The sequence below is a fragment of the Arachis hypogaea genome, chromosome 3 (genome assembly GCF_003086295.3).
Source record: "Arachis hypogaea cultivar Tifrunner chromosome 3, arahy.Tifrunner.gnm2.J5K5, whole genome shotgun sequence".
NCBI classification, from domain to species: Eukaryota; Viridiplantae; Streptophyta; class Magnoliopsida; order Fabales; family Fabaceae; genus Arachis; species Arachis hypogaea.
In genome coordinates this window covers 127,337,570-127,349,051 of record NC_092038.1, presented here as the reverse complement: position 1 = coordinate 127,349,051, position 11,482 = coordinate 127,337,570, and the positions used below count along the sequence as shown (strand labels likewise).

Below are 11,482 nucleotides of genomic sequence, written 5' to 3'. Positions count from 1 at the left end.
AAGTTTATTTTTTCACATAACAAATAGTGAAAACTTATGTGTTCTCTTTCTTATTATAAAGTGTAGTACCCCACACTAATTGCCATCATAAGGTTATCCAGTAGAATGATATCCAATTAATCAATAATTTAAGAAAAGGATGTCTCACAATCAATATATCGCATAATAAAGTGCACAGTGCAGTGGATGGAGTAGTCATGCAGAGTAGGTGGATGGAAAATATTCAATGATATCTTCCTGACTTGTAATTCTTTTAAACAAACAACTTCTAATTTTCATAAAAGAAAAAAAAAAAGAATTATTTGCTTTTTAATGTTAAAAAATAGTTAGTGATTGCGCCAAGTCGTGTAGAGCAAAGAGAAAGAAAAGAATATAATCTAGGGAAAAGTATAAACGTCTAAGTCGAGTCTCGAGTATATTTGGCCCGTTATGTCTGCTTCGCATATGGTGCCTAATTTGCTTGATATATATTAAAGTGAAAACTCAAAGATTTCACATAAAATTAACAAATTAAAGTCTTCAGATAATTTAATTAATTTGATTAAATTTTTATTTAAAATTTCTCAACTATCAATTTCATATAAAATCGACTAATTATAGTCTTAAGTATTTTGTGGATGGATCTGTAATATGTTGAAAACTATCCAATTCATTTGAGGGGAGAAAAAAAAAAGTGCAAGGCAACGTGACTGTTCACATTATGTATTCAAACTCATGCACAAAATCACAGTGCATGTACCGCTATAAAAAGACTCAACACTTTTCACACTTGTTCGTCCCAAACCAAGTAACACATATACACCATCATCAGAATCATGGCTTCAATATCTCCTCTCTCTTTTGTGTCCAGTGTGAACGCCTCAGCCACCAAGACCTCCTCCTCTTCTTTGTTCCCTAAAGGCCGGCAGAGCCACGTGGCAGCCACGAAGGTGTCTTGCAATGCCTCGAACGAAGAGGCATCAAACGGCATTGCCCATGGGAACAGGAGAGATGTTCTTATTGGTCTTGGAGGGCTGGCCGGTGCCGCAGGCTTTGCCTACAACCCTTTTGCCTTTGCGGCACCGGTTGCACCGGATCTCCAAGCCTGTGGGCTACCAACCCTGCCGGCGGGCGCCAAACCCGTCAAGTGTTGCCCTCCTGCTTCCACAAAGATCATAGATTTTGAGTTCCCAAAAAACCAACCCTTAAGGGTTCGGAAACCGGCTCATAAGGTTACCGGTGACGATCTGGTCAAGTACAAGGAAGCCATAAAGGCCATGAGAGAGCTTCCAGACGATGACCCTCGCAGCTTCACCCAACAAGCCGCCATTCATTGCGCTTACTGCCACAACTCGTATCACCAAGTTGGCTTCCCTGACAAGGATCTCCAGGTCCATTACTCGTGGATTTTCCTTCCTTTTCACCGTTGGTACCTTTACTTCTACGAGAGGATCTTAGGAAGCTTGATCAACGATCCAACCTTTGCATTGCCCTTCTGGAACTGGGATCACCCTGACGGCATGGAAATTCCTTCCATTTTCACTGACAGAAGATCATCGCTCTATGACCCACTCAGAAACGCAAACCATCAACCGCCGGTTCTCGTCGATCTCAGTTGGAACAGGAACGGTCCTGACACCAGCGGTGACGTCGACGCTAACCTCAGTTTGATGTACACAAACTTCGTCGAAGTGAAGGCGCCGTTGAACTTCTTCGGCAATGCTTTCCGTGCCGGCGACACGCCTTACACCGTGAAAACCGGTGCCGGAACTTGCGAGAGCGTGCACAACACGCTCCACACTTGGAGTGGGGATAGAACCCAGCCAAACGGGGAGGACATGGGGTCCCTCTACTCTGCTGGTAGGGATCCTCTCTTCTACTGTCACCATTCCAATGTCGATAGAATGTGGAATCTGTGGAAATCCTTCGGTAACAAAGACATCACCGACCCTGACTTTCTGGAATCAAATTTTCTGTTCTATGATGAGAATAAGAACTTGGTGCGCGTGAAGACCAAAGATTGCCTCGACTCCGTGAAGCTTGGGTATGATTTCGAGAAGGTTCCCATTCCGTGGGCGAAAACGAAGCCGAAAGCGCGTAGGACGAAAGCTGAGAGGGCGCAGAAGCCGTTGACGACGAAGAGCGTTGACTTGCCGTTGACTCTGGAGGAGAATAAGCTTGTGAGCACGGTGGTGAAGAGGCCAAGGAGATCCAGGAGCAGGAAGGAGAAGGATGAGAGAGAGGAGACTCTGGTTTTGGAGATTGAGTTTGATCGGAGGAAGCCTATAAAGTTCGATGTGTTGCTGAACGAAGAAGAGGATGCGCAGTTTGCGACGCCAAAGAACAGAGAGTTTGCTGGAAGCTTCGTGAATGTGTCGCACACTCAGAAATCGAGTGCCCTGAAAACTGAACTGGCATTCAAGATCGGGATCACGGAGAAGCTGATCGATTTGGAAGCTGATGATGATGACAGCGTTGTCGTCACTTTGGTTCCCCAATATGGTGACGGTGTCATTGTTAAGGGCATCAAGATCGACTATGAAGATTGCTGAGCAACTTCATCCTTTCCGGTCGTACAATAATAATTCCGTGGCTTTAATTATCACTTATATATGTTTAATGTACTGAGATCGATGCTTTATTTCTCACTACTATGGATTACAGTCATGTGTTGTTTCGTTTCAACCACCAACTTATCTTAATTAATTTCTCTTTATTTTGCTTCCATTATTATAATTTAAGTAAGGATATATACAGGTAAACTTAAAATTTTAGGGGTTGATCCCATAAACAATACTAATCTTCGCCAGGCCTGTATATATATGTACTATCATAAAGATAATCATATCCCTAATACAACTAACTATTTGGAATAATCGTCTTATTATATAAAATTATCACAGAACGTGAAAAAGCTATTGAATATATAGGTTGAAAGGTCTTTACCACATACCTAGCTAGTTAGATTACGCAAAAGAAACTGGGAAAAATGAAGCAATATATCATTGTTTCAACCCAGCTCAATCTATGAGTATAGTATTTATACGTGAGTACTTGAATTTTATATATATATATATATATATATATAGATAGAGCAATGATAGGGGCAGCAGTTTTATTGAATTTTGGCCAACATGTAACCAGTAGAGGAAGGTGAGCCATTAAATGAAATTTTTCACCAATCTCACACCATCAAATCATCATTAATGGCTAGTTGATGGCTAACAATCACAAAAATTGCTTGTCCCTAGACTTGATACTCTAGCTTTTTAAAAGTAGAGTTTTTTACTTTTTCAAAAGTAGCGCTTTTTAAAAGTTTCGTAAATAAACTAAAAATAATTTTAATAAGTTTAAATAATTATAATATATTTAATAAAATAATTTTCAAAATTTAAAAATATGATAATAGATATTAATATAAAAATTAAATTTAAATATTAATTAATATAAAAAATTATATTAAATTTTTTAATTTTGATAAATATAAATCAATTAAAATTTTTTTTCTGTTTTTAAAAATATTTTTAATTTTTAAAACTATAAACATAAATACATGAACTTTTTATTTACCAAACACGCAAAAGCAAGTTTATTTCTATTGTTTGGTATTATACAATGTAAAAAGAACAGTGCCACCATATACTCAAAGAAAGATTTTATATTTTTTGTACTCGCATCCAGCCAAGCCAATTTATACCACCCCAAAAAATCGAAAACGGGTAATTAATTTAAAACTTATTAATATATTTTGAACTAATTTTTAAAATAGAGATAAAATTGAAAATAATCCATATATACTAAATTAAAATTCTAAAATAATAAATATACGACTTAGCTAAAAATTTTCTCTTGAATGCATTAGCTTGAGGATAAATGGCTAGCCGGATTGGCCAGAAAGATGAAGCACGTGACTTTTATTTTATTTTGACAGCAACACGACCTTGTTAACATGAAATATCTTGAGAGATTCTTAGGCACACCGGCGACTGAATTCATTCGTCAGTGACGACAACATCAAATAAATGTGATCCCGGAAGAAATAAGATCTGAAAATGCTTGAGGTACGTATATTCCTTAATTTTGTTTTTATTCAATTTAATTCACAATATACTGAATTAGTAACTATAATAATTAACCAAGTTTATTTATTTATTTATTTTTATTAGAAACAAGCCATTATAAATTTATAAAATAATATATATTATATTAATATTATTAGAAAAATATTAAAATAGTCATTGAAAATTATATCAAACTAAAATAATTTCAAAAAATATAAATGATAAACAAATTTTAAAAAATTTAAAAACATAATGAAAATAATCAGATATTAGAATTATATTTTTTTAAAATAAAAATTTAGTGATTGAATTTTTTTAAGAAAAAAATTTCACACCAACCAAGAGTGAAATTAGATAAAATATTATAGGAGAACCAAAAATATTTATACAATAAATTAAGATTAAAATAAAATTTAAAAAAAATAAACTAAAATTTATATATAATTTACACGTAAAAAGTTAAAATTAGAAGTATCGTCCTTTTTCTATCACCTGTCTCTCTGACACTAACTCTTTAGATTGGATTCTCCCAGAATCGTCCACGACTTAAGAAATAATTTATTATTTATTACGTATTTTCATATTGTTTATAAATTTATTTATCGTCCTATTTTAGATTTTTTTTCAATGATCGAAGTTTTAGATACTCATTTTAATAGATTATTCTTTAAAAAATATTATATTGAGGTTGTTTCTTAATCACAGAAAAATTCAAACATATACCTTAAATTGAAAAACATGTCAGAATCGAAAGATTTTTTCTGTAACCAAATCCTGGCTGAAGGGGCCACAATATACTCTTTGCTTCATTATTTTAATAACAATTTCCTATATAAGTGATGTGGAGAATTTGTCTCCCGTTAAGTTGTATTAGAATTTAAATTTCAAGAGTGAAACATATAAAACTCATTGTAACGAGTGTAGTGGGTTGATTTTTTTTTGTTATAGAAGGAAAAGTAATGATATATTTATTTTTGGAGAATGTGAGGTAATTAATAATTTTTTTAATAATATAAATAATTATTAATAAAATTAAAATATATTATATTATTTATCTAAATCTTAATATTAGAATAATTATTTGCATATCTAGTTAAATGAACATTTGATATATTTATTAGAGGAGTGTTAGGAGGTCAGCAAGTTGTGTGATTTGTAGCCATCAATTAGTCATCATTGGTGATTTTAATGGTGTAAGATTTCATCCAAAGGTGGAAGATTACTCACTTTACTTTTGCTAGTTAACTGCTGGCCGGATTTCAATAAAACTGCTGGCCCCTAGACTTTTTCTATTTATTATTCATATTGTTTAATATTTTTATTGTTTATCTGTACTTTTTTTATATTTTAATATCATAATTTTTTGTATTTTTTAAAAGAATTTTGTTAGGTAGACAATGATTTTTGTAAACAATGTGAACAATAGGTTATAAAATTAGTTTAATAAAATAAAAACACACTACAGTCCAAATTATTTATCTAAATTTTAATACTAGGATAATCATCCGTATATCTAGGGAATTAAATATCCAATATATCCATTATTCACATTATTTAGTATTTTTATTGTCTATCTGTATTTTTTCTTTTTTAAAATTATAAAAAGTACACAAATTAGAGTGTCCGATTTCTGTACCTCAAATTTTTTAATTTTTTTAATACAAATTAAACGATCTAATTTTTGTATCTCTAATAAATTAGATGGTTTAATTTTTATTCTTTTAATTAAATAATTTTACAATTAAAAATAATACTCTAACTATTCAAATTTTAAAAAATATCATTATCACTCTAATATTAAATATAAAAAGTTCGTGAGTGTAGTGAGTGAGCGTTTAATGTAAGAAAAAACAAGAATAATGCTATAGTGTTTATAAATTTTGTGTTTACATTATGTAAGCGTGAATGTTGAAACTTGTAAGATAAAATTCAGCATCACGGAAAAGAAAGAGACATAACAGTCCAAGATTCCAAACTGAACTGGTACAATTATATAATATGCAAAATGATAAAGTGAATCTAAAGCTATAATAATGTAGGCACTGGGCTGACTGGCTGAGTACCATATAGTCATATACCAATCAATTTCTTATCCTATAGTAGAGGACTCACACGCCAAACAAATGTTTTCGAGAAAAATAGGTAAACAACGAGAATATTAAATAATACGAATAATAAATATATTAAATATTTAATTTAATAAATATGTAAATATTTATTATTTTTAATTAGATATTTATTTTTTTATTTAATTTATTCATATATAATTAATAATAATTAAATATTTAATTTATTAAATGTATAAATAATTATTTTAATATTAAAATTTAAAAATTAAATTTTTTTATTTTATTAAATTAATTTTAAAATATATTTATATTATTTACAAAAATGATTGTCATCTAATAAAATCGCATACACTCCACGACAAAAAAAAGCTCGCTACACCAAATGTATATATTGTCAGCCGTAGATCCTCAAATGCAATATTATTTTGCTGTTTTCTAAATTTCAAAGATTATCTCAAGGCAGAAGTTCTATTATTTGCCATGATAAATTTTCGAATATTACTTTAAATAATGTTTGTATAAAATTTAAACAAAATTTAAAATGTTTGAAAGATTTCAAAAGACTCTAAAATTGCTTCGAAGATCTTAAAAAAATTTCTAAAAAGCTCTTGAATGTTTTAGAGCATTCTAGTTAAAAATGTTGGCTAGTCGTGAGAAGCTCTCAACTATCATAGATATTTTGAAAAAAAATTAAGTGAGAGAATATAAGATGAGAAGATACCACATCCAACTCAAAATATTAAGGTAGTAAATTAATGGATCTCTCATCTTATAAACTCCTTATTCTTCTTTGCTTTTTTTTATGTGGGACTAACTTCAATATTTCTCACACTTGCAACATTAACAATCCCTTTCTCAAGTGTGAGCTTCCACATCAAGTATCAACTCCCCTCTAGGTCTTCCACCACATATGAGTATTCGTCTAAGTAAGTTAATGGGTCTCTCATATTATAAAGGGAAAAAAACCCTAATAAGCCAAGGCAAGTTGCAAATTACCTAAATAAGCCAAAGTGAAATTCGTTTCAGCAATGAGCCAAGCCCTATCTTTATATAATTCGAACCAGCATGGTTCGAATTAGACTTCTTAATAAATCGAACCAGCTTAGTTCGAATTAGGCTGAGGAAACTTTGCATGTAATTCGAACCTACCTGGTTCGAACTTCAATCCAACGTAATTCGAACAAGCTTCGTTCGAACTATAGCCAAGTTTGCAACGTATGTAATTCGAACCAACCTGGTTCGAATTACCCTTAGCGTGGCTCCTTCATAATTCGAACCTACCTGGTTCGAATTACTAGTGATTCAGCTATATAAGGAGTTCGAATCAGCCTCATTCGAACCATTCTTCCTTTTCCCTACCCCACCAAATCTCAGAGAAAATGACCCAGATTCTCTCCGACGAAGACCTGAACGGAATACTCTGCTGATGGGGGACGATCCGGCACGGTTATATCGCCTGGACGGAGTTGCTCATATAGCCGGGGTCATCAACGACGAGGTTAGTACGGAAATATTTTTGATGCTAGCGGTATTTGTGACTTAGTGGTTTTGCATGTGGGTTAGATGAGGGTTTAGTTGGTGGTTTATGTTGGTGGTTTATGTTAGTGGTTTGTGTTGGTGGTTTGTGTTGGTGGTTTATGTTGGTGGTTTATGTTAGTGGTTTATGTTGCTGGTTTATGTTAGTGGTTTATGTTGGTGGTTTATGTTAGCGGTTTATTTTAGTTGTTTTATGTTAGCTCCTTTATGTTAATGGTTTATGTTGGTTTCTTATGTTGGTGTTTTATGTAAGTTGTTTTGCATGTGGTCCTTGTTCATGTATTTTTATACGGTTTTATTTAGTATAATGTTTTGTTGATGATTTTTCGTGTTGGTTATGTCTGTCATTGGTAATTAAGCTGGTTCTAACAATGCGGTGCATTTCATGCGCAGCCTCAGCGATGCATCAGGAGCATGCGGCGGCAGTAGGGCATGCGACTCAATGACAGATACGTTTCGTACTTGCAGATGGCGGGTCTATACCATCTTGCAAGGCATAACGATAGATGGTTCCGGTTAGACGAGGCCCTTGTCAGTGCATTCGTCGAGCGATGGCGTCCGGAAACGCACACGTTTCATATGCTGTTCGGGGAGTGCACGATCACACTCCAAGACGTGGCATACCAGTTGGATTTGCCAGTGGACGGGCGTTACGTGAGCGGCTGCCTTTCAGAGTTCCAGATATACATCCAGGGTGGCCGTCCAGCCTGGGTGTGGTTCCAGGAGTTGCTTGGAGTGATTCCTCCTCCCAGCCAGGTTCAGAAGTACGCAGTGAACTGCAGCTGGTTCCAGGAGACATTTGGTGAGTGCCCCGAGGGAGCCGATGACGAGACCGTGCGCCGATATGCCTGTGCGTACATCATGATGTTGCTTGGCATGCAGCTGTTTGTGGATAAGTCCGGCAACTGCATTCACATCAGATAGCTGCCCTACGTAGCTAGGATGGAGGAGATGGGAACCTACAGCTGGGGTTCTACAGCACTGGCATGGTTGTACCGGTGCATGTGCCGAGTGGCGAACAGACATGTTGCCAAGTTAGCGGGCCCACTTCAGCTACTTCAGTCTTGGATCTTCTGGCGATTTCCTCGGTTTAGGCCTGCAGGGTATGAGACGTTCAGTTGGCCATTGGCTTCGAGGTACTCTACTAAGCCTTCTCTATTTCAATTTAACATACATAACTTTGTGTTCATTAATAATGTATCACATACTCTAAACACACATTTCAGTAGATGTAACACATGTGTATGGTGCAGGTGGTCAGGTTACAACCCTTCCGGGAGCGAGAAGGGTCCTAGAGTGCAGATGTGGAGGCTGAGGATAGACCGGTTACAGGACAGGGAGGTGAGTATGCTACTTAATAAGTTTCTTTATTTAACCAAACTTTACGAGTTGGGTCCATGAGTTGCCCTGACAATGGAGAGTTCTTCGTGCAGTTTATATGGATGCCGTACAGCAGCCCCGACGTACTTCAGGTTGTGCATCCAGAGGTTTTGGAGCCTCGGCATATGGCGTTGTGGCGCTCTGTGACGTCGCTGATCTACTTTGCCGTCATAGAGTGGCATAAGATAGATCGGGTTCTTCCGCAGTTCAGAGGGGTGCAGTCCCATCCGAATCCCGCCCTGAACATCGACTTTCTGATGTCGAAGGACTGGAGAGGCGGCGATCGATGGTTCCCGTACCATTTACAGAAGTGGCATCTCCATTGGGACTCTCGTGCGGAGAGTGTGCTGAGGTTTGATGTTGTTGCCGACCCCGGACCGTCGCATGAGTTCCTGGAGTGGTGGAGTCAGCATGGGAAGAGGTTCTTGTCTCCGGAGATGCACCTGGGGGATCCGAGAGCTGTTCCGATTCCAGTTGAGGCCTCACAGCGGGGTGCTGGGTGAGTTCCTGACATGGATCATCCTGAAGACGTGCCGGACAGGCGGCGGGTTGAGAGGAGAGCTCGAGTGGGGACACGGCGGAGCCAGCGTGAGTGGAGGTGGCTTGATCATGCTATGGATGATGATGATGATGCGGGCCCCGTTAGAGGCGGACGATGAGGCCAGGAAGGTAGGTGGAGAGGGCGTGCTGCTGCGGACCACCCAGGTCCTGACCGCGACGACGACGACGACGATCAGCATGGGCCCGTTGGCGGGGATGGTGCAGGGGCTGTTGCAGTTGCTGGTGTTAGTACACACGATGGCGGTCATGGAGGTGAGTGGTATGGGTCAGGTATGGGTGACGGGGCTGACACCGGTGACGCTGGACTTGGATCAGGACCTCTTGGACATTACTTCGTTGGTGTACCAGCCGATGACCAGCCTGAGCAGGGGGGTACCCCTTGGGTTATTCCGGGATCACAGTGGTCAGACTTCCTTGGGTTAGATACGCTTGATGTGGACTTCGGGGGTCCACACTTTCTAGAGGAGATTACCGCCATCATGCAGGAGGACGTGCCTCCCCGCAGGCGTGGACAGACCTCAGGCACGCAGGCACCTTTAGTTGTTGATCTGAACGAGCCTCCTACCTCATCTGCTGCTGATCATTTCGGCCTGGGAGGTACCCCACCATCCGTCTACACCGCTGCATCAGAGTCTGTTGCCGGGCCATCTGCGGCACCCATCCATGTTACGCCACCTGCACAGCCTGCCCCGCATGAGGATGGGGATGACATCGAGGATGAGGAGCCGTTTATCCGCAGGGGTCAGAGGGCACAGGTAGCCCGTCGTTGTGGTACGGGCTCGCATCTGTTTAGATGATTCACGTTTCATGTATTTTGTTCCTTAGGGTTCATTCATGTATGATAGCCATATGTACTTTTGTTGTTATTTTAGAGCTGTTTTCCTATGTTGTTTGTTCATCGTATTGTACTTTGAAACCTGGTATTTACCTAGTGGATCAGTGACTATTTATAATCATTGAATCATATAACAGTTTAATGTTTACATTTAGTTATTAAATTTTGCATTTATGGGACTTGTAGCAATACTCAAAGTGAAACACAACATATTCATTACTAGATGCAACAAGCACAGTACAATGTAGAAAGATCAACCAATTACATAAGTGCTCAAACATAACATCTAACAGGAAAAGTTAAATATAATAAGTACTAACACTAACAAGATGCCAACTAATGGCCCCCTGTGTGAGACGATCCTCCAAGCTGTGGGCAACTCCGTCGTGTGTGTCCGGGTTGGCGACAGAGGCCACACCTCTTTGGCCGGTTCTGATCTGCCTCGTCCATATTCGTCCGTATCCTAGTGGATCTAGGATGACCCTCTCTCGCATGCCTCTTGTCAGGGTTCAGAATCACCGTGGGCCCGTCGTAAGGTGGCCAGAAGCCCTCCGGGATCAGAGGTGTGAATCCCATCCGATACAAACTGAATACCGAACTAATCTGATAGACGTTGTGAACGTAAGAGGTCCAGGTAACCCGTGAGTAGGCACAGCATGCAAGTGCGTGCTGACACGGGAAATGAAGCGCCTGGAAGTAGCCGCAGTCATGTGTCCGAGAGGTAAGCGATACTCTGTAAGTACCCAACGAGAAAGAACCAGTCGGAGTGGTCTCTGCTACGGTGAACTCGAAGTTATCCCGGTCATACAAAGTCACCGTGAAGCACCTGGCCGTCTTCAAGTTGGCCTCAATAGACTTCACCAAGTGCTGACTGAATTGTTGTCCGGTTCCCATCTGGGCCTCAGCCTCTCTCCCCTTGCGAACAAAGAGTTCCGCAAGCCTACCATATGTTGCCTTCACCAGGGAGGCTACAGGGAGATTTCTGACACCCTTGAGGATTGAGTTCACACACTCGGAGATGTTCGTCGTCATGTGACCGAATCTCCGCCCCTCATCACGAT

The 11,482-nt window shown here is 38.4% G+C and overlaps 2 protein-coding genes across 2 annotated transcripts; both read left to right on the top strand.

The window, feature by feature from the left end:
* The first annotated feature begins 638 nt into the window (after positions 1 to 638).
* LOC112791435 (polyphenol oxidase, chloroplastic) lies at positions 639 to 2,664 on the top strand. Its single transcript, XM_025834274.3, has one exon. The coding sequence runs from the start codon at positions 816 to 818 to the stop codon at positions 2,529 to 2,531; it is 1,716 nt and encodes a 571-aa protein (XP_025690059.1). The 5' UTR covers positions 639 to 815; the 3' UTR covers positions 2,532 to 2,664.
* Positions 2,665 to 8,587: 5,923 nt separating this feature from the next.
* LOC140183596 (serine/threonine-protein phosphatase 7 long form homolog) lies at positions 8,588 to 9,528 on the top strand. The gene is made up of 3 exons (XM_072232055.1): positions 8,588 to 8,781; positions 8,899 to 8,986; positions 9,079 to 9,528. Exons 1-3 carry the CDS (start codon positions 8,588 to 8,590, stop codon positions 9,526 to 9,528), a joined length of 732 nt encoding a protein of 243 aa, XP_072088156.1.
* Positions 9,529 to 11,482: the final 1,954 nt, after the last annotated feature.

Excerpts from the sequence above, each read along its gene's own strand:
- LOC112791435 (XM_025834274.3), top strand. The coding sequence starts at position 816 with ATGGCTTCAATATCTCCTCTCTCTTTTGTGTCCAGTGTGAACGCCTCA.
- LOC140183596 (XM_072232055.1), top strand. The coding sequence starts at position 8,588 with ATGGAGGAGATGGGAACCTACAGCTGGGGTTCTACAGCACTGGCATGG. Across the intron at positions 8,782-8,898 it reads AGTTGGCCATTGGCTTCGAG|GTGGTCAGGTTACAACCCTT; the intron begins GTACTCTACTAA and ends TGTATGGTGCAG. Across the intron at positions 8,987-9,078 it reads ACCGGTTACAGGACAGGGAG|TTTATATGGATGCCGTACAG; the intron begins GTGAGTATGCTA and ends TTCTTCGTGCAG.